The sequence below is a fragment of the Entelurus aequoreus genome, linkage group LG10 (assembly GCF_033978785.1).
Source record: "Entelurus aequoreus isolate RoL-2023_Sb linkage group LG10, RoL_Eaeq_v1.1, whole genome shotgun sequence".
In the NCBI taxonomy this organism is placed as follows: Eukaryota; Metazoa; Chordata; class Actinopteri; order Syngnathiformes; family Syngnathidae; genus Entelurus; species Entelurus aequoreus.
The window spans coordinates 68,807,971-68,832,200 of record NC_084740.1 but is presented as its reverse complement, the minus strand read 5'-3'; the positions used below and the strand labels follow the sequence as shown (position 1 = coordinate 68,832,200).

At 38.4% G+C, this 24,230-nt stretch overlaps 1 protein-coding gene across 1 annotated transcript in view; it reads right to left on the bottom strand.

Annotated features, from left to right (window-relative positions):
- Positions 1–1,105: 1,105 nt before the first annotated feature.
- Positions 1,106–24,230, bottom strand: part of parp4 (poly (ADP-ribose) polymerase family, member 4) — a 131,527-nt gene continuing 108,402 nt past the window's right edge. The window contains exons 35-42 of the mRNA XM_062061526.1: positions 21,126–21,182; positions 19,080–19,136; positions 13,624–13,695; positions 11,654–13,521; positions 9,797–9,869; positions 7,250–7,352; positions 7,057–7,186; positions 1,106–6,980 (exon numbers count right to left, since the gene is read on the bottom strand). Of these exons, the coding sequence (XP_061917510.1) occupies positions 6,755–6,980; positions 7,057–7,186; positions 7,250–7,352; positions 9,797–9,869; positions 11,654–13,521; positions 13,624–13,695; positions 19,080–19,136; positions 21,126–21,182 (2,586 nt within the window). The 3' untranslated portion in view covers positions 1,106–6,754. The remainder of the gene's footprint in view (positions 6,981–7,056; positions 7,187–7,249; positions 7,353–9,796; positions 9,870–11,653; positions 13,522–13,623; positions 13,696–19,079; positions 19,137–21,125; positions 21,183–24,230) is intronic.

Genomic DNA, 24,230 nt, shown 5'->3' with positions numbered 1-24,230 from the left:
CGTATAATCGACGGATAGATCTGCAATTTATCTAGAGATTTAAGTGTTAATTTGTTTATTAAAAAAAATTATATATATATATATATATATATATATATATAATCAATGGATGGATCTGCTGTTTTTGTACAGATTTAGGTGTAAAAATTTAGATAATAATAATAATACAAGTATAATTTTTTTAAACACTTTTATAAGTGGGGCCCTTTTGGATCCCTGAGAATTTTAATGGGATTTGTTTTTCTTTAAACTGTCACTGCTCAAAAAATAATAACAAATCAAAATCAATGTTGTTATGAATTATTGACCTATTTAAGGCTCCAATTACTTCACATCAAATATTACACTTTGACAATTTTTTTCTTGGAGAGGGAATATTACATATTTTGTATGTTTGGCATAAAACAATTGTTTTTCATTACAGAAGGGGCAGAAAACAAACAAAGAAAAAAAAACAATAGAAAAATAAAAAAATAAATACTGATGATTGACGGACAAATCTAAATTTAGAAATTTAGAAAAATGTATGACTTACTTTAAACATTTTTATAAGTGGGGCTCTTTTTGATCCATGACAATTTTAATATTGTATTTAATAATAATTTTTAATAGCAGTCTTAGCTGAAAAAATAATGAATCATTATTGAATTATTAAAATATTAAGGGCTCCAACTACAAAATCAAACATCAAATATTCAACTTTGACAATTTTTTGGGAGCGAATATTGCATATTTTGTGTTTGCCGAATAAAAAAAAGTTTTTTTTATGACTAAAAGGGCATAAAAAACAACAAAAAAACTCGACATACAGATCTGCAGTTTATCTAGAGATTTAAGCGTTAATAGTACAATAATGTATGATTTTTTTTAAACACTTTTATGAGGGATTTTTTTCTTTGTAACTCTCATTGCTTAAAAAAAATAAAAAAAATCTAAATCAATGTTATGAATTATTTACCTATTTGAGGCTCCAATGACTTCACATAAAATATTACACTTTGAAATATTTTTGGGGAAAATATTGTGTACTTTGTGTTTGCCAAATAAGAAAAAGTTTTCCATGACAAAAAGGGCACAAAACAAAATTAAATCTACAGTCTGTAATTGTGCCACTGATACATTAATAAGGCCTGTAATTGTTGCCGCTGGTACGATAACAAGGCTTGCCCGGGCGGTCCATGCCTATCTGGCGATTGTATCGTACCTTATAAATATTCAGTCTACCATTCTAAGTTATGAATTGATAATTAACATGAGTGGCGATTGCATCCACACACACACGTACGTGTACCGCTGCATGAAATGAAAGCAACCCTTCCTCAGGTGTGACCATGTGGTGCAACGCAACAGACGCAGAATATCACGTAAATGCATTTTAATCAGGGTTAAACCCCGCTTGATAGCGCAAACCCACATGAATATTCCCTCATTCATACATTTCTAAAACATGACCCATTTTCAAAATGACAGTAAGCAATAAGAATATAAATCCATGCACATCATGACATTGTTTTGTTGTATAGGAGAAGGAATAAAATGAAAGCAAAACATCATTTTAGCTGTCTGCCATGAAAACATCGGAACTACTACGTCTTCCCGTAAAGTTTCCCACTAAAACCCAACTATTTGCAAAGGAACCCTAAAGATGGCAGGAAAAGCAGAATAAAAAGCAGGGTCAGGAGTTGAAACGCCAGCCTGGGGGGGACAAAGGTCACACTGACATGTTACACTTCCTGTCATGTGGTGACATGCGTAACCTGTCAAATTAAAAGCCTGTCAACGCCGAAGGCCCCAGGGAGTGAGATTGACCGACATACGCTTGCACGGCCACACTGGCTCTCCTCCTTTGTAAGCACTGCCAAAACTGAAATCTAAATAAGGGTGATATTTGCTTATTTTCTGTCTGATAAGATAATTCTTCTCACTAAGCAGATTTTATGTTGAGTGTTTTACTTGTTTTAAGGGTTTTGGTCCTAAATGATCTCAGTAAGAGATCATTTGGGCTTGTAGCTGAGATTTGATGTCCTATATTGCGTAAAACATGCTTGAAACTAGAATATCAAGTGTTACAAAGCTGTGTCATCAACACTCACAAGTATAAAACTGCTTTTTCAAAGTAATAATTTCTTCTTTCAAGCGTGAAAAAAAAAATCATGACTGACACAATTTTGTCTCATAATTAAAACGGATGGACTTTGCTGTTTCATTTTCAATGAAACAATAGAAAATACGTACTCATAGAGTAGTACAGTTGGCACAGTACAGTAAACTGACAGTTAATATTTAAACATTTAAGATGTGACATTTCTAACAATTTTGAACAGAAATAGTTCATGCACATTCAGATGAATTCTTCAAAATTACAATTAAAAATTTTTTGGCCGGGGGCCGGGCTGTATATATGCGCACAAATTGACTGAAAGAGCACGCACTTGGCGCGATGATGTCACGTTATCGATGGAAAAATGCATTTTTAGACAATATGATTTGCCTGAGCGGCTAGGAGACCCCGAGAATAACAAGCGGTTGCCTTGTTGCCTAAATTCGTTTTTAGTATAAGTTTGCTGGTTTCAAATTGAGCAAAAAGGTCTCTTTTTTTTTTCTACCAAGAAAAGTGCACTTGTTATTAGTGAGAATATACTTATTTTAAGGTATTTTATGGGTTCATTGAAGTTAGCTAATTTTACTTGTTTTGGAAAGTCTTGACAAGCCACATTTTCTTGTTCTATTGGCAGATAATTTTGCTTAGTTCAAATAAAATACCCCAATTTTTGTATTTTTCTTTCTTGTTTTTGAACACTGACTTTTTGCAGTGAGACAGGCAGAGTCCCGTGCAAAGATTAGCGTCAAAATAAAAGCGTAAAAAAAACCAACCCCAGTTTAGGATGGATCAAGAGTAGTTTTAAGCATGCATAGATAATCATGTCAAGAAGAAAGTGAAACCTCTTTCCGTGTTTAGGGCTGCAACTAACGATTAATGTGATAATCGATTAATCTGTCGATTATTACTTCGATTGATCGATTAATAATCGGATAAAAGAGACAAACTACATTTCTATCCTATCCAGTATTTTATTGAAAAAAAAACAGCATACTGGCACCATACTTATTTTGATTATTGTTTCTCAGCTGTTTGTAAATGTTGCAGTTTATAAATAAAGGTTTAGTAAAAAAAATAAAAAAAAAAAAAAATAAATAAATAAAAAAAAAAAAAAAAAACCTCTGCGCATGCGCATAGCATAGATCCAACGAATCGATGACTAAATTAATCGGCAACTATTTTAATAATCGATTTTAATCGATTTAATCGATTAGTTGTTGCAGCCCTATCCGTGTTAAAAGGGTTTTACACATGTGCAAGGTCACACGTGCAAATTCAAACATATCATGTGTATTAGGGCTGGGCGATAAAATGATATCAATATATCGCGATGGACACAATCGATAACGATAAAAAATGCGTTCCATTTTTTCCCCCTGTTTTTCGTCGGAAGAAAGCGGAGGTTGCGAAGCAAGGTTGGTTCAAGCAACGCAGGAAGTGATCACTGATCAGTGGGAGTGACACGCTAACAGCCAATCAGGTGACAGTATCGACGACCAAGTTTGGTTGCCTGGCGGTTGATTCTTTACATGGAGTGCGAAGAGAATGTCAAAATGAAGAAATTGTGGATAAAAGACGAAAAGTCACCTGGACAGTATGGGACTTTTTTTTTTTAAATTATTTTTAAAGGGACCGTGCTCACCCTTTAGAGCACAGCCGTAACTTCTTGGCACTTAGCCTGCAGAAAATAGTTCTTCTCAGGTTTCTCTATGTTTACATTTTCACACTTTGCACTATTTTCTAACACTTTGTGAAGCATTTCTTACATATTCTTTCATTTTAAGAGCTTACTGTTAAGTGTTCAATGTGATTTTAATATTTTGTATACATTGAAAATGCTTGTGTTGACATTTCCTTTCTGCCTTGATAGCTGAGGGCATTATAATCAGCGCAAGGTTACATTTCAAATTAAATACATACTTCCCCGGCTCCTTATTTTCCATAGGTCATAAAAATATTCATAATGATCGATATCGACCAATATAATAATATTCAAATAATTACAGCATAACAACAATTCCTTTCCGTGGTTAAATAGGAATAACAGGACAAATTAATGTTACACAAACATTAATTATTAGCACTAAACCTGCAGAAAATAGTTCTTCTCAGGTTTCTCTGTTTACATTTTCACACTTTGCACTATTTTCTTACACTTCATGAGGCATTTCTTAAATATTCCTTAATTTTAAGCACTTATTGTTAAGTGTTCAATGTGATTGTAATATTTTGTTGACATTGTTTGAGTGTTTTCCATGCTTGTGTTGACATTTCCTTTCTGCCTTGATAGCTGAGGGCATTACTGTATAATCAGAGGAAGGTTACATTTAAAATTAAATACATATTTCTCCCACTCCTTATTTTCCATAGGTCATAAAAATATCCATAATTATCGATATCGGCAAATATCATAATAATAATATTTAAATAACTATAGCATAACAAAAATTCCTTTCCGTAGTTAAATAAGAATAACAGGACAAATTAATTTTACACAGACATTATTTCTTAGCACTAAACCTGCAGAAAAAACTTCTTCTCACGTTTCTCTGTGTTTACATTTTCACACTTTGCACTATTTTATTACACTTTATGAAGCATTTCTTACATATTCCTTAATCTTAAGCGCTTATTGTTAAGTGTTCAATGCGATTTTATAATTATGTTTACATTGTCTGTTTTCCATGCTTGTGTTGACATTTAATTTCTGCCTTGATAGCTGAGGGCATTACTGTATAATCAGAAGAAGGTTACATTTAAAATTAAATACATATTTCTCCTACTCCTTATTTTCCATAGGTCGTAAGAATATCCATAATTATCGATATCGACAAATATCATAATAATAATATTTAAATAATTACAGCATAACAAAAATTCCTTTCCTTAGTTAAATAAGAATAACAGGACAATTTAATTTTACAAAGACATTATTTCTTAGCACTAAACCTGCAGAAAAGAGTTCTTTTCACGTTTCTCTGTGTTTACATTTTCACACTTTTCACTATTTTATTACACTCTACACTGCAAAAACTGAAATGTAAGTAAGATGAAATATCTCAAATAAGAGTGATATTTGCTTATTTTCTGTCTGATAAGATAATTCTTCTCACTAAGCAGATTTTATGTTGGAGTTTTTACTTTGTTTTAAGGGTTTTGGTCCTAAATGATCTCAGTAAGATATTACAGCTTGTTGCTGAGATTTTATGACCTATATTGAGTAAAACATGCTTGAAACTAGTATATATGATGCAAAGCTGTGTCATCAACACTCACAAGTATAAAACTACTATTTTAAAGTCATAATTTCGTACTTCAAGCATGAAAAAAAAAAATCATGATGCCGAGCGCATATGATTATGTCAAGATAATGGCACTAGCATTTACTTAATTTAAAAAATATTTTTCCACATATTGAGGAAAAAAGTCTCTTTTTTTTTCTGCTAAGAAAAGTGCACTTGTTATTAGTGAGAATATACTTATTTTAAGGTATTTTGGGGTTATTTATTGAGGTTAGCTAATTTTACTTGTTTTGGAAATTTTCTTGTTCTATTGGCAGATAATTTTGCTTGGTTCAAGTAAAATACCCCTCATTTTTGTATTTTTTTTTCTTGTTTTTGAACACTGACTTTTTGCAGTGTATGAAGCATTTCTTACATATTCCTTAATCTTAAGCGCTTATTGTTAAGTGTTCAATGCGATTTTACAATTACACTACCGTTCAAAAGTTTGGGGTCACATTGAAATGTCCTTATTTTTGAAGGAAAAGCACTGTACTTTTCAATGAAGATAACTTTAAACTAGTCTTAACTTTAAAGAAATACACTCTATACATTGCTAATGTGGTAAATGACTATTCTAGCTGCAAATGTCTGTTTTTTGGTGCAATATCTACATAGGTGTATAGAGGCCCATTTCCAGCAACTATCACTCCAGTGTTCTAATGGTACAATGTGTTTGCTCATTGGCTCAGAAGGCTAATTGATGATTAGAAAACCCTTGTGCAATCATGTTCACACATCTGAAAACAGATTAGCTCGTTACAGAAGCTACAAAACGGACCTTCCTTTGAGCGGATTGAGTTTCTGGAGCATCACATTTGTGGGGTCAATTAAACGCTCAAAATGGCCAGAAAAAGAGAACTTTCATCTGAAACTCGACAGTCTATTCTTGTTCTTAGAAATGAAGGCTATTCCACAAAATTGTTTGGGTGACCCCAAACTTTTGAACGGTAGTGTATGTTTACGGTGTCTGTTTTCCATGCTTGTGTTGACATTTAACTTCTGCCTTGATAGCTAAGGGCATTCTAATCAGAAGGTTACATTTCAAATTAAATACCGGTACATATTTCTCCTGGTCCTTAGTTTCTATAGCTCATAAATGATATCAATAATTATGTCGACCGATATAAAACCCTGATATCGTGATACAGTTATCAGCCATATCGCCCAGCCCTACTTTGAATATCGAGATGAAAACACCTGAAAATTAACTGTTGCCTATATTAATGACACATAAAAGTACACAAAGAGGGTTAACCTTTTTCCCACAACATTAGGTACACCCGCACATCATCTAATAAGATGGAGTACTCCATCTGCCTCTGCAGTGTTGTGCAACTGCGTACCTAATGTTGTCACCCGCCGTACGACCTCAGTGGACGACCACAGGGGGACACGGGGCGGCAAAGTTCCTTCTCAGCGGCAGGCCGGCGAGTGGCGAGAAAGCGGGGAGGACGTCGTAGCCCAGCAGCTGGCGCGTGGCGGACTCCCAGGTCAAAGCCATCTCCAGCCGGCTGCAGATGCACGGGTACTGGCGGTCGGCCCAGCGGACCCAGTCCACCGCCTTCTTGACGAGCTGCCAGCGGGGCCACGCGCTCCTGCCACCCAAAAGCACAGCTTTTTGACTTCAGAGTGCCAAAAGCAGGCGCCGCAAGGGTGCGACGGCCACTTTACCTGCTCGGGGGTTCCTCCAACGTAAACAGCGTGCGCAGCAGCAGGCCTTCTGGCAGTTTCTCCAACCTCATCAGCTGCAGCACGAGAAGAGTCGCCAGCAGCTTGAGGATGTCAGCGTGGGCCGTCACACCTGCGCAAGACCACACCGCGTCACTTGACCGGCCCGGCCCATGGCGGCGCGAGCGTCTCTCACCGAGCGAGCGGATGCCTTTGCTTCTCAGGAAGTCGTTGGTAAGGACGTCCAGGTCGACGCCCACGCACTCGCCCAGCTTTGCCGTCACGTCCCAGTAACCGTCCTGCAACACACAAATATCAACAGCGCACCTGCAAATGTAGCGTTCGCTGGATGGAATCTTTCTGGACACCTCGGCAGAAACACATCCCATACAAGACCATACAACTCCATGGAAATGCCCCCCTCTACCTCAAAGAACTACTCACCCCCAAATCCTCCACTCCGCACAGGCTAACCTCCTCCAACCTCCGAGGACAAAGCTACGAACAATAGGAGACCGGGCTTTCTGCTCCGCCGCTCCCAGTCTGTGGAACGCTCTCCCTGACCACCTGAGGGCACCACAGACTGTGGATGCTTTTAAAAAAGGCTTAAAAACCCTTCTTTTTAAAAAAGCCTTTTTTAGATATATGCATACCAGTTTTAGCTATTTGGCTCTTCTAGTTTTTATTTTTATTATCTTTTTTTTTTAATACACTGTATCACTTTGAGGTTGTTTACACAATGTAAAGTGCTTTTTACAAATAAAATATATTATTATTATTAGTAGTAGTAGGGATGTCCGATAATGGCTTTTTGCCGATATCCGATATTGTCCAACTCTTTAATTACCGATATCAACCGATACTGATATATACAGTCGTGGAATTAACAGATTATTATGCCTTATTTGGACAACCAGGTATGGTGAAGATAAGGTACCTTTTAAAAAAATTTATAAAATAAGATGAATAAATTAAAAACATTTTCTTGAATAGAAAATAAAGTAAAACAATATAATATGTGTGTGTGTAAAACAATTACATAGAAACTAGTAATTAATGAAAATGAGTAAAATTAACTGTTAAAGGTTAGTACTATTAGTGGACCAGCAGCACGCACAATCATGTGTGCTTACGGACTGTATCCCTTGCAGACTGTATTGATATATATTGATATATAATGTAGGAACCAGAATATTAATAACAGAAAGAAACAACCCTTTTGTGTGAATGAGTGTAAATGGGGGAGGGAGGTTTTTTGGGTTGGTGCACTAATTGTAAGTGTATCTTGTGTTTTTTATGTTGATTTAATTAAAAAAACAACAACAAAAAAACGATACCGATCATTTCCGATATTACATTTTAAAGCATTTATCGGCATCTCTAATTATTAGGAAACGCATTTTTACGAAGATAACTTCGCAACCTTCTCGCTGAATCCAGAATCTTTCCAACTCCTCTTAATGACTTTCTTTCTCAAAAGCGACTAACGACAAATCTAGTAGTTTGTTTTGGGATGTTTGGAGACATGGAAGTGCGTATCACTCTAATGTTCTCAACGTACAAGCAGAGCTGCTGTGAGCCTATCCTCTCAGGCGGTGAATGTCTGCTGGTTGACATCTTTTACTGAAAACACATTTCCTTGTACTTTTAAGTGCAATCACAATGAAGTCCATCCCATTCCAGTGTTACAACAGACTGGCTTCGTAGTAAAAGAGTGCGGGTACTAGACTGGCCTGCTTGTAGTCCAGACCTGTCTCCGTGGCGCATTATGAAGCCTAAAATACCACAATGGAGACCCCGGACTGTTGAACAACTTAAGCTGTACATCAAGCAAGAATGGGAAATAATTCCACCTGAAAAACTTCAAAAATTGGTCTCCTCAGTTCCCAAACGTTTACTGAGTGTTGTTAAAAGGAAAGGCCATGTAACACAGTGGTAAAAATGCCCCTGTGCCTACTTTTTTGCAACATGTTGCTGCCATTAAATTCTAAGTTAATGAAGTTTCTCAATTCGAACATTAAATATCTTGTCTTTGCAGTCTATTCAATTGAATATAGGTTGAAAAGGATTTGCAATTCATTGTATTCTGTTTTTATTTACCATTTACACAACATGCCAACTTCACTGGTTTTGGGTTTTGTTGAACAAATAAGAGTACAACTAAACTAAGAATAAACAGAAGAAAATGAATGTACAGTTCTAATCATCATTTGCAATTTCTAGCTCACACGCCTTCTTTTCTTCAAGTTTATGGATTGCTATGCCTTGAAGTTGAAGGCTCAACTTTTTGCTAATAATACAAGAACCACCTGTTATGTTGTGTCTATTTAAAGAATGAACACGTGACGTTGTTCTGACATAAGTGTGTGAATGTGTGTGTGAATGGGTGAATGTGGAAATAGTGTCAAAGCGCTTTGAGTTCCTTAAAAAAGGTAGAAAGCGCTATACAAGTATAACCCATAATACAGTTAATTTTCTTACACCTGCATCGAATCGCCATGTTTTGAAAAGTATCGTCAGTGAATGGTGTAACCCACGTATTGAGATTCGTATCGGATCGCCATTGAAGGTAGAGATGCACCCGCCTAGTAAGTAGAATATTATTCATTTCCCAACCCTGCCTATGCATCTGTATGGGTACAAGCGATACCAGGCTCTGCTTTACTTACTCCTGTAGTGTCATATTGCAAAGAAAAGAGGCTGTATCCCCCGATGTCAACACGTTGCACGGGTGTGGTCTTACCGCATGTTGCATCTTGAAGAGCCTCGGCCATTTCAACAGGACTGGTTGACCGCCAGCTGACACTTTTGGCCTGCTAAAAACACCAAACAGTGACATGTGATCAATGCTGATTACAAGCACATGTAAACAAATATATTGCACCGCTTCAGGTGTTTTGCTTATCTATCTCCTTCTACAAAACAGTCTCATCAGAAGCGTACACCAGAAAGGGGATTCATATGCCCCCATTCCTGGCGGTTTACCTGACACATAGAACGTGACGAATTTTGGGCGTGCGCTATCCACTTGAGCTGTCAGGTGGCAGTAGAGTGTTAAATATCTTAAAATGTGTTTTGTGGCAATTCCAATTTGAATCCCTTTCCTACTGTAAGAGAACATCTGACTTTTATACACTTATTTATAGCCTATTGTATTTAAATGATTAGGTACATATTATTGTTCATAGAATGGTGTTTTTGTTCTGTTTTATTGTGTTGTTTATCTATGCATGCTGCAATTGTATGTACGCAATATGTATTAGATATTGCTAATTTTTTTGTCTTTTACTTTTGTAGCTGTATGTAGAAATGGCGACGCTGAAGTGGCATCAGCTCTGTGCTCTTTAATGCATTTTTTGTTCTTTAATGCTTCCCTCGTTTTCATGTATTTTACCTTATTTTTGTGGACTTTTTGAATCTGCACTGCAACCAAAGTCTATCCTATCGTATCCTGAGAGAGTTTTTTTTCATGTCAAACTCTTTCACAGGTGTAGGATCCACTGGCAGTTATTCCACAACACCCCAAAGCCAAACAGGACATATAAGTCCTCCATTTTTCAAAGGGTAGAAAAACATTTAGATCATTTTTTTTAAGTACCTTTCGCTCAAACCTCTCAATCAACGTCAGCTCTACACATAACTAGAAAAGCATGTAATGTTGTTTTTTTTAAACCCTTTGAATTCCTTTTGATCACACTTTTAAATGGGTATACATTTGCAAAACAGGAGTTTTTTTTAACCAGTTTAAACCTGTGACATTATCTGATTAAAAGGCATTCAACAGAGAAAGACGTTAATGTCTCTTGTTTTCATGTTAGCATTTAAGCGAGCTCGTGCTACCTTGCTTCTCCAGTAAATGAGCGGTGTCACCGGTCTGTGACTTTCTCAAAGAGTTATCAGTCACGGTCTTACGATCATTTTAATTTACACGGGTAATACTAACCGTGGGAGGTTTTACCGCGGTTTATCATTACATCCCTACATGTGACACACACATTTGTACAATGTGGGATTACGGCGCAGATATTACCTCCTTTCCACTCTTTTTAGATACATTTCTGGCCTGAAGCGTTTCTAGAAAGCATCCCAGCAGGCAAAAGACATTGAAATGTTGATTATACTGACTTTGAAACAACGTTGCAAAATAGTTGTATTTGTAAATTGAGACAACGTTGGTGTCTAACGTTGGATCCACAATGTTGGTTGGGAAATGACCAAATTTCAATGGTGAAATGGACGTCACAACCTGACATTGAATAAACGTCGTCAAAAAGCATGTTGTTTCAACGTTATGTTTGAGTTGCTCAACGTCAGGACCTAATTCAACAGGTTCTCAATGTTGTTTTAATGTCTTGTGCCTGATGGGAGGTCCTTTCTCTTTCATCAACTGGTGGCCCGTGAATTCAGTTTAAAAAACTTGTGAGAGACAAACATTTTAGCAGCGGATTCTTAAAGAGTGCTGTCATCGAGATGATCTTTGACTAGCTTTTTTGCAACGTAACGTTGTTTCAACGTTAGGTTTGAGTTGCTCAACTTCAGTTCAACAAGTTCTCAATGTTGTTTTAATGTCTTGTGCCAGCTGGGTTCTTCGGAGACTCACCTAAACTGACGAGGTGTTTCCTCCAAAACGATGTCGAGTGCCTCTTGGCCCCCGGAAGAAAAATCAACTGGTGACGACTTAGCCAATTCAATTGAAATCATTTTCTGCTGGCCGAGCTCTGGGAGAGATTCTGCTTGTGAACTACACAGGATTAATGGTGTGGGCGAGTCTTCATCCAAACCAGAATCTTGCATTACGTCAATCCAACCCCCAACAAGTGTGCCGATAGCAGGAGGCGATGCTACTTCGGTGGATGGAGCTGATCTGGCTGGTAAAGACCACTCCTCCGATAAAAAATCTTTATCTTCTGTGGGAAGTTGCTTTTCGCTACAGGATTCAAAGCCTCCACTTGCGGCAGGTTGCAGAAAGCCAAAACCACTAAATGGCATAGACATCTTATCCACTTTTCCCCCTTTTTGCTGTTGCTGTTGCTGTGGCGGTTGCTGTTGCTGTTGCTGTAGCGGTTGCCCTCTCCGTCGCCGTTGCCATTCCTGTTGCTGTAGCGGTTGCTGTATGTTGGCCACCAAAAGAGGAGAAGAAGAAGCATCAACATACTGATGCCTGGTTCTAAAACGAGGACGAGGTTGTGGTGGAGGAGCATCAGAAGATGGATGGATGGGCGGAGGTGGAGGTGGCATGCCAATTGGAAGTTGGTCAATATTTGCTCTGTTGGCTCCAGTCGGAAGGGATCCCTGGAAGGATGGACAGATGGGTGGAGGAGCAGAGAACATGCTGATTCGTGGTTGGTTAACATTTCCTCTTTCAGGTCCACGAAAACGAAAAGGAGAAACAGCCCCTGACTGACGCTTCTGGATATCTCTCTCCATAAAGCCGCAAAATCCATCCGTATCAGCGAGGAAAGGAGCCTGAAACGACAGGTGGGGTGTTATTGTGATTTGTTTGCTTTTTATTGTTTTCATTTTGGTAGTGGAAGGGGGATGCCAGCTTTTTCCCTCAAAACGAGATCGCTCGCAAGAAAAACCTACCGGTGATGAATAGTCCAATCGGTTTGTAGACATGGCCTCTAGTTGATTTTTAAGCTGCCTGGACTGTTGAGAAAATCCTTCGTATGTACCACACGGGATTAGTGACGACTGTGCAAGGAAACCAGAAGTTTGAAACGCGTCATGTGAACTCCCAAAAAGTGTGCCGGTCTCAGGAGTCGATGCTACTGAGCAAGATCTGGCAAAGCCTGACCTAAAAACATTCTTAGACATGCCTCTAAGAGGAGGTGGACGTGGAGGTGGAGTAGCATCAGAAGATGGATGGATGGGTGGAAGGGGAAGGGGGGGGGCACCTTTTTCCCCCACAACGAGATCGCTCGCATCTTGGACCCCGAAATAAAATTGGTTTGGAGACATGGTCTTTGATCGACTTTTAAGCTTCTTGGACTGTGGAAAAGATTCTTTGTCTTCATCACACTCTATCGGTGGTGTGGACGACTGTGCAACGACATCAGGACTTTGGATCAGGTCACGTGAAAACATTGTTTTGTATTTAACACACCCTATTGGTGGTGTGGACGACTGTGCAGCGACATCAGGACTTTGGATCACGTCACGTGAAAACATTGCTTCGTATTTAACACACCCTATTGGTGGTGTGGACGACTGTGCAGCGAAACCAGGACTTTGGATCACGTCAAGTGAACGCCTAAAAAGTGTACCGGTCTCAGGAGGGGATGCCACGTTGTGGGGTAGGGCTGGTCTGGCTGATGAGCCTAACATTGAAAGATCCTGACGTCTTTTTTTAAGAAGAGGTGGAGGTGGAGGAGCATCAGAAGGTGCATGGATGGGCGGAGGTGGAGGTGGCATGCCAATTGGAAGTTGGTCAACATTTTCTTCGATGGCTCCAGTTGGAAGGGATGCCTGGAAGGATGGACAGATGGGTGGAGGAGCAGAGGACATGCTGAAGTGTAGTTGGTTAACATTTCCTCTTTCAGGTCCACGAAAAGGAAAAGGAGAAACAACCTCTGACTGACGCTGCTGGATATCTCTCTCCATAAAGCAGCAACGTACATCCGTATCAGCGAGGAGAGGACCCTGAAACGACAGGTAGGGTGTTATTGTGATTTGTTTGCTTTGTATTGTTTTCATTTTATTGGTGCACTTCAGGGATATTCAACTGGCGGCCCGGGGGACAAAATCCGGCCATGCACCCTGAGCTCAGTTCAATACTTGGGAGGCAAACAGATTTGCAGCAAATTCCTAAGAACACTAAGTGCCTCTGTTGTTTAGAGGAACTTGGACCACTTAAACACATTGGCAGATCCTTGCATTAACAAAAACACCGGGGTCCAAACTGATTTACAAAACTGAGGCGCTCCTCACGGCACTCCTTTAAATACTATGTCCTATATCAGGGGTCACCAACCTTTTTGAAACCAAGAGCTACTTCTTGGGTACTGATTAATGTGAAGGGCTACCAGTTTGATACACACTTAAATAAATTGCCAGAAGTAGCCAATTTGCTCAATTTATCTTTAACTCTATGTTATTATTAATAATTAATGATATTCACACTTAATTGAACGGTTTAAAAGAGGAGAAAACACGAAAAAAATGACAATTAAATTTTGAAACATAGTTTATTTTCAAAATTCAAAATTCAACTGAAAAAAAGAAGAGAAAAACTAGCTAATTTGAATCTTTTTGAAAAAATTAAAAAAATAATTTATGGAACGAACATCATTAGTAATTTTTCCATATTAAGATTAATTTTAGAATTTTGATGACATGTTTTAAATAGTTTAAAATACAATCTACACTTTGTTAGAATATATAACAAATTGGACCAAGCTATATTTCTAACAAAGACAAATCATTATTTCTTCTAGATTTTCCAGAACAAAAATTTTAAAAAAAATTCAAAAGACTTTGAAATAAGATTCAAATTTGATTCTACAGATTTTCTAGATTTGCCAGAATAATTTCTTTTAATTTTAATCATAATAAGTTTGAAGAAATATTTCACAAATATTCTTTGTTGAAAAAACAGAAGCTAAAATGAAGAATTAAATTAAAATGTATCTATTATTCTTTACAATAAAAAAAATAAATTTACTTGAACATTGATTTAAATTGTCAGGAAAGAAGAGGAAGGAATTTAAAAGGTAAAAAGGTATATGTGTTTAAAAATCCTAAAATCATTTTTAAGGTTGTATTTTTTCTCTAAAATTGTCTTTCTGAAAGTTATAAGAAGCAAAGTAAAAAAATTAATGAATTTATTTAAACAAGTGAAGACCAAGTCTTTAAAATATTTTCTTGGATTTTCAAATTCTATTTGAGTTTTGTCTCTCTTAGAATTAAAAATGTCAGGCAAAGCGAGACCAGCTTGCTAGTAAATAAATAACATTTAAAAAATAGAGGCAGCTCACTGGTAAGTGCTGCTATTTGAGCTATTTTTAGAACAGGCTAGCGGGCTACTCATCTGGTCCTTACGGGCTACCTGGTGCCCGCGGGCACCGCGTTGGTGACCCCTGTCCTATATCCTTTTTGGCAGTTTTTGAAAAATTTAATTTATTTGACTAAGTTGCTGCTGTAGCTTGTTTACACTTCAGATACAGTCAATAGTCATTTGTTCAACTTCTTTAGTTATACTAGTGGTGTTCCTCGAGGTTCTATTTTAGCCCAGCAGGCACAAGACATTGTTACAACATTGATTATACGTATATGTCCTTTAAAACTGACTTGGAAACAACGTTGCAAAATAGTTGTATTTGTAAATTGAGATATCGTTGGTGTCTAACGTTGGATCCACGTTGTTGGTTGGGAAAGGACCAAATTTCAATGATCAAATCAACGTCACAACCTGACATTAAATACATGTCGTCAAAAAGCATGTTGTTTCAACGTTGTATTTGTGTTGTAGAATATTGGTTGGAAAATGACCACATTTCAATGGTCAAATCAACGTCACAACCAAACATTGAATAGACGTCGTCAAAAAGTTATTGTTTCAACATTATGTTTCAGTTGTAGAATATTGGTTGGGAAATGACCAAAATTCAATGGTAAAATCAACGTCACAACCTGACATTGAATAAACGTCGTCAAAAAGCATGTTGTTTAAACGTTATGTTTGAGTTGCTCAACGTCAGGACCTAATTCAACAGGTTGTCAATGTTGTTTTAATGTCTTGTGCCTGATGGGAGGTCCTTTCTCTTTCATCAACTGGTGGCCCGTGAATTCAGTTTAAAAAACTTGTGAGAGACAAACATTTTAGCAGCGGATTCTTAAAGAGTGCTGTCATCGAGATGATCTTTGACTAGCTTTTTTGCAGATGCTCCTCAAAAACAGCAGAGCGCTCCTGTAACTATGACAAAATAAACAGTCCATTTTTAAATGTCTACTATATTTTTCTGACTATAGACCAACATATAAGACTAATACTAAAGGGAGAAATCCCACCCCGCGGTCCTTAGCTTTCTGGAAATGTGGCTCCCAAAACAATCGAGTTACTTCTTTCACACTTGCATGACCGATGAGAATGGGAAATGTTACCTAACGTTAGGGGTGTGACGATAACCTCGTTCTACGAGACAAAAACGATACACTATATTGGGTTCACGAGAATGAGAAAAGACTTGAACATTAATTTTAAAAAGCTTGGGACTTTTTCTAAGGGGCCCCTGACTGGCAGGTGTTGAGTGTGGGGTGCTACGGGCCCCAGAATTTGTGACAGCATCCCTGTTTTTAACAAAACTACTATGACGAAGTAGAGAATATGACTGGACAAGGAAAGAATGCAGGTGCACGTTGAAGTTTTTTAAATATTTTTTTTTAACTAGGAAAATCTAACTCAGATTAAGAACCTTTTAGAAAAATATATATATACACACATACATATTTATATATATATATATATATATATATATATATATATATATATATATATATATATATATATATATATATATATATATATATATATATATATATATATATATATATACATGTATTCATACAGTCGTGGTCAAAAGTTTACATACACTTGTAAAGAACATAATGTCATGGCTGTCTTGAGTTTCCAATATATTTCTACAACTTTTATTTTTTTGTGATAGAGTGATTGGAGCACATACTTGTTTGTCACAAAAAACATTCATGAAGTTTGGTTCTTTTATGAATTTATTATGGGTCTACTGAAAAAATGACCAAATCTGTTGGGTCAAAAGTATACATACAGCAATGTTAATATTTGGTTATATGTCCCTTGGCAAGTTACACTGCAATAAGGCACTTTTGGTAGACATCCACAAGCTTCTGGTTGAATTTTTGACCACTCCTCTTGACAAAATTGGTGCAGTTGAGATACATTTGTTGGTTTTCTGACATGTACTTGTTTCTTCAGCATTGTCCACACGTTTAAGTCAGGACTTTGGGAAGGCCATTCTAAAACCTTAATTCTAGCTTGATTTAGCCATTCCTTTACCACTTTTGACGTGTGTTTGGGGGTCATTGTCCTGTTGGAACACCCAACCGCGCCCAAGACCCAATCTCAGGGCTGATGGTTTTAGGTTGTCCTGAAGAATTTGGAGGTAATCCTCCTTTTTCATTGTCCCATTAGAATAATTATGCAATGTGTTTTGACCGCACATGCTTTGATTTCACTTCAAAATACATGCCGGCACGACTTGAGCTAAAATTGTTACCACGTTTTGAGTGAACAAATTCAAGTAAAACATGTTTTAAAATGTTCCTGTATGACATTCTGACAATAAAATTACGTTTGCGTCCAAAAATTGGGGTCTTTTTTAAAGTTGATTAAAATTATGCAAGCCAGTAATAACCTGTGATTAATCATGATTAAACCGAATTCAAAAGTTTGAAAGCATGTAATCATGAGCCCGTTTTGTAGTACATGGCTTTTAGAAGTGGGGTTTAAAACATGATACTGATAAAACATGTTCCCCGAGCTCCGAGAGCGAACACAGGCGACAACAAGTAGGCTGGCTAGGTGACGCTAACTATGCTAAGTAGCGAGCTTGTTTCAGTGCTCCTGATCGCCTGATTTTTAGATCATATTTTTAATTTTATTTTTAATAAATATTTTGATATTTTGACACAAAAATTAATGCGGATTTACTTGTTTTCGCGGACATTATGCCTGCCTGAAGGTTTGATACGTTGACCCTTATTCTTTATTTTGTTTGCAAAACCCATCCATCCTTCCATTTTCTACCGCTTGTCCCTTTCGGGGTCGCTGGAGCCTATCTCAGCTGCATTCGGGCGGAAGGCGGGGTACACCCTGGACAAGACGCCACCTCATTACCGGGCCAACACAGATAGACAAGACAACATTCACACACTAGGGCCAATTTAGTGTTGCCAATCAACCTATTCCCAGCTGCATGTCTTTGGATGTGGGAGGAAGCCAGAGTACCCGGAGGGAACCCACGCAGTCCCGGGGAGAACATGCAAACTCCTCACAGAAAGATCCAGAGCGCAGGATCAAACCCAGGACCTTCGTATTGTGAGGCAGACGCACTAATCCCTGTGTCACCGTGCTGACAGTTTGCAAAACCTTTGGTGCAAATAGCACATGAAAAGTTTTCTTCTAAAACAGAACCTCAGTACCTAGGAAATTGGAGTGGGGAATGACGTCAAGATGGCCGCATCCACCAAAGCTATTCTTGCGGTTGACTTGTCTGAATACAAAAAACTTATGGGAAAATAGGCACTCTTTCTGCAACCTTCATACACGGTGGATGGAGAGGAAAATATCTCAGATTACTAGGAATTTCAGGTTATACAGGAATTTTCCCCCCACGTTTCTCATCAGATTCTAACACACCCCACTCATCGTGGACATTCAAGCGAGCATGTTTCCCTTTTCTGAAAATTACCGGATTACCCGGAATTTCTCCCAAAAATTACCCGGAATTTCTCCCAATTGAAAATGAATGGGCAATATACAAACTTATACATATCCCATATTTTTTAAAGGATTTGAACCATTCCACCATCCAAACACTTCCTTGGTTCAGGACATTTAAGCCAGCCTATTTCCCAGTTCTGTAAAGATCCGGAAATACAAGAAAAAGTTTGCATTTCAAAGTGAATGGCCAATTTACAAACTTGTACAGATTCCACTTTTCTCAACCGATTCCAAGCGTTCCACCATCCACACGCTCCACTCACACTGGACATTCAAGCATTTCAGTTCGGCTCGCGCATTTCCGCAACTTGCACAAACATCATTCACACCGAATTGCACAGATTTTAGTTGAGTTAAGGGCTACTCTCCAAATAGATTTGTGATTGATATTGTATTACTGTCTTTACCAACGTTTAATGAAAATATTGCAGTTTTTGTTAATATCCCAATCAGATAATCTGTATTTTGCTCAACCTCTCCCAGTGAGCGTGGAAGTGTACTGAATAATAATACTGCAAGACAAAAAGGGGAGCATAGAGACACAAACCTCGGGCTCACTGAGTGAATACATGCGAATGTCCCTGTCTGATCCAGACTCTGAACTCTGCAAGACAACATATTCATGTTACACAGAGGTTGGAGAGGAAACAGAGATGCTATTGCTAGAGATGCTGAATGTATATACCAGAAGAAAAAACTACAGCAACGTTACCATATACAAACGCCCAACAATATATGGCTACTTTATTGCGACAAAAACTAATCAGCAGTGCAAATAACAGCTTTTATAGAAGCTTATAGTATTGTTGACATTCAGAGCCGCCATATTTGAAGCCAACTCCGAGGAGGAAATCCGACCTAGAGGGGCGTTCCTGTTGAAATTTAGGACTAGGAACTGTAAAATTCCGACTTCCCCCCCAAAAAACCCCAGATTACCAGGAATTCCAGGTTTTCCAGGACATTTTTCTCATTGATATTGAATGGGCCAATTTTCAAACTTGGACAACTCCCACATTTTTCACCCGATTCGATCCGTTTCACCATCACACGCTCCACTCACCCTGGACATTCAAGCCAACGTCTTAACGGGTTCCAAAATGTTCCTGAATATTAGGAATTCCAGATTTTAAATAATCTGGATTTTAAATACCACTTTTAACCGTTGAAGTATAAAAAATGTTCGGCTTGGCCTAGAATCGTTAAAAAAACTTTTTTTTCTTCCCAGATATTGCAGATTACCAGGAATTCTAGATTTTTCAGGACATTTTTCCCGTTGATAATGAATGGGCCAATTTTCTAACATGCACAACTCCCACATTTTTCAACCTATTCAAAACGTTCCACCATCCACACATTCCACTCACCCTGGACATTTAGGCCAAAGTGTTTCCGGGTTCCAACATTTTCCTTATTACCAAGGATTCCGGATTTTAAACACACTGGATTTGAAATAATGTTTTGTCCATTTTTCTTTGGACAAATTCTCCCCATTTTATTACGATTGGAACCGTTCAAATATCAAAACGTTCAGCTTGGGGAATCATTAAAAACATTTTTGTTTTCTTCCCAGACATTCCAGATTACCAGGAATTCTAGATTTTTCAGTACATTTTTCCCATTGATAATGAATGGGCCAATTTTCTAACTTGCATAATTCCCATATTTCTCGTCCGATTCGAACCGCGCCACCATCCCCACACTTCACTCACCCTGGACATTCAAGCCAAAGCGTTTTTGGGTTCCAAAATTTCCTTGATTACCAGGAATTGCAGATTTTTTAGCACCACTGTTTTTGCCCTTTTTTTTTTTGACTACTTCTCCCCCAGATTTCATTCGATCGGAACCGTTCAAGTATAAAAACGTTTTTTTACGTCATTTTCTCGCCAAATATCTCAAATTAATAGGAATTTCAGGTTACACAGGAATTTTTTGTCCCACGTTTTTCATCAGATTCTAACACACCCCACTCATCGTGGACATTCAAGCAAGCATGTTTCCCTTTTTTGAAAATTACCGGATTACCCGGAATTTCTCCCAAAAAATACCCAGAATTTCTCCCAATTGAAAATGAATGGGCAATATACAAACTTATACATATCCCATATTTTTTAAAGGATTTGAACCATTCCACCATCCAAACACTTCCTTGATTCAGGACATTTAAGCCAGCCTATTTCCCAGTTCCGTAAAGACCCGGAAATACACGGAAAAGTTTGCAATTCAAAGTGAATGGCCAATTTACAAACTTCTACACATTCCACATTTCTCAACCGATTTCAAGCGTTCCAACATCCACACGCTCCACTCACACTGGACATTCAAGCATTTCAGTTCGGTTCGCGCATTTCCGCAGCTTGCACAAACATCATTCACACCGAATTGCACAGATTTTAGTTGAGTTAAGGGCTACTCTCCAGATAGGTTTGTGATTGATGTTGTATTACTGTCTTTCCCAAGGTTTAATCAAAATATTGCAGTTTTTGTTAATATCCCAATCAGATAATCTGTATTTTGCTCAACCTCTCCCAGTGAGCGTGGAAGTGTACTGAATAATAATACTGCAAGACAAAAAAGGTAACATGGAGACACAAACCTCGGTCTCAAGGCGTGAAAACAGGACATCGTCCTTGTCTGATCCAGACTCTGAACTCTGCAAGACAACATATTCATGTTACACAGAGGTTGGAGAGGAAACAGAGATACTATTGCTAGCGATGCCGAATGTATATACCAGAAGAAAAAACTACAGCAACGTTACCATATACAAACGCCCAACAATATATGGCTACTTTATTGCGACAAAAACTAATCAGAAGTGCAAATAACAGCTTTTATAGAAGTTTATAGTATTGTTGACATTCAGAGCCGCCATATTTGAAGCCAACTCCGAGGAGGAAATCCGACCTAGAGGGGCGTTCCTGTTGAAATTTAAGACTAGGAACTGTAAAATTCCGACTTCTCCCCCAAGAAAATCCCAGATTACCAGGAATTCCAGGTTTTCCAGGACATTTTTCTCATTGATAATGAATGGGCCAATTTTCAAACTTGGACAACTCCCACATTTTTCACCCGATTCGATCCGTTTCACCATCACACGCTCCACTCACCCTGGACATTCAAGCCAAAGTCTTTCCGGGTTCCAAAATGTTCCTGAATATTAGGAATCCCGGATTTTAAACAATCTGGATTTTAAATACCACTGTTTTAACCGTTAAAGTATAAAAAAGGTTCGGCTTGGCCTCGAATCATTAAAAACCTTTTTTTTCTTCCCAGATATTGCAGATTACCAGGAATTCTAGATTTTTCAGGACATTTTTCCCGTTGATAATGAATGTGCCAATTTTCTAACATGCACAACTCTCACATTTTTCAACCGATTCAAAACGTTCCACCATCCACACATTCCACTCACCCTGGACATTTAGGCCAAAGTGTTTCCGGGTTCCAACATTTTCCTTATTACCAAGGATTCCGGATTTTAAACACACTGGATTTGAAATAATGTTTTGTCCTTTTTTCTTTTGACGAATTCTCCCCATTTTCTTCCGATTGGAATCGTTCAAATATCAAAACGTTCAGCTTGGGGAATCATTAAAAACATTTTTTTTCTCTTCCCAGATATTCCAGATTACCAGGAATTCTAGATTTTCAGGACATTTTTCCCATTGATAATGAATGGGCCAATTTTCTAACTTGCACAATTCCCATATTTCTTGTCCGATTCGAACCGCTCCACCATCCCCACACTTTACTCACCCTGGACATTTAAGCCAAAGCGTTTCTGGGTTCCAAAATTTCCTTGATTACCAGGAATTGCAGATTTTTTAGCACCACTGTTTTTGCCCTTTTTTCTTTTGACTACTTTTCCCCCAGTTTTCATTCGATCGGAACTGTTCAAGTATAAAAATGTTTTTTTACGTCATTTTCTCGCCAAATATCTCAAATTACTAGGAATTTCAGGTTATACAGGAAATTTTTCTCCCACGTTTCTCATCAGATTCTAACACACCCCACTCATCGCGGACATTCAAGCGAGCATGTTTCCCTTTTCTGAAAATTACCGGATTACCCGGAATTCCCCAAAAAATTACCCGGAATTTCTCCCAATTGAAAATGAATGGGCAATATACAAACTTATACATATCCTATATTTTGTAAAGGATTTGAACCATTCCACCATCCAAACACTTCCTTGGTTCAGGACATTCAAGCCAGCCTATTTCCCAGTTCCGTAAAGACCCAGAAATACACGGAAAAGTTCGCAATTCAAAGTGAATGGCCAATTTACAAACTTCTACACATTTCACATTGGGGCGGCAGAGCTCGGTTGGTAGAGTGGCCGTGCCAGCAACTTGAGGGTTGCAGGTTCGATCCCCGTTTCCGCCACCCTAGTCACTGCCGTTGTGTCCTTGGGCAAGACACTTTACCCACCTGATCCCAGTGCCACCCACACTGTTTAAATGTATCTTAGCTATTGGCTTTCACTATGTAAAGCGCTTTGAGTCACTAGAGAAAAAGCGCTATATAAATATAATTCACTTCACTTCACATTTCTCAACCGATTCCAAGAGTTCCACCATCCACACGCGAGCATTTCACCTGGTGACGTGACGTCTGAAGTCAACTTCTCCATTGCCGCGAGCAGAAATTGGCGTTTTTATCCAATTTTAGGTCGCAAATATACCATATTTTATTTTTGATACCTATTCTGGATACTTTTATGGACACTTTATGGACAATTCTAAAGTGATCAAGGTGTCCTTGTTAAGTTTGTTTAAAAACTTCACCGACCGCTAGCTAGCCTGGTTTGTTTTTAGCCAGGTGGCTAGCTAGCCAGTCGCTAACCTCCAGCTCGCCTTGAGCTTGGCATTTTAACGATCGCACGTTTTAATACCGGGTTTTTGGAGAGTCACAGTTGAGATGACCAACAAAAAGAGTGACAAGAAGGAGGTGTCTGGTGGGGCTGCGTGTAAAGTCAAACAACCAGCCAGGAGACACCGATCCCAGCGTGGCTCGACCGATAGCGGAGGTGAGCCGGGTGGTAGCATGGAGGTGGACGCATCCGTATTGGAATCGATCAACGCGAGATTGAGCAAGCTGGATATTCTGGATGCACTACAACAGGACATCCGTGACTTGAGAAGTAGCCTGGAATTCAGTCAGAAGGAGATTGAGGATCTAAGAAAGGATAATGTCTTTCTGAGAGGTGCGATGACTGACATGCAGAGATCTACTGACTTTCTTACCGCGGACTATAGGCGCATTAAAGACACGCTGTTGGATATACAGTGCAGGGACATGAGAGACAATCTCATTTTCTCGGGGATCCGAGAGGGCAACGCCGATCCGGAAAAAACTGTAAGAGAGTTCATGTCGGATAAGCTCAAGCTCTCCCCGGTGGTGGTAAGAGACATAACTTTTTCCAGAGTGCACAGAATGGGCAGACCTGTGGACAATAAAGTCCGTCCCATAATAGCTCGTTTTGAGCATTTTAAGCACAAAGAGTTGGTGAAAAGCCGAGGAAAGGAGCTGAAAGGGACCTCTCTCTGGTTAAATGACCACTTCCCGGCTGAGATCAACGATAGGAGAAAGAAACTGTCACCGATCATGAGAGAGAACCGAGCCCAGAACAAGAGAGTGGCACTAACTGTGGATAGGCTGTACATAAATGGACAGCTGTATCGGGACCCAAAGGTTA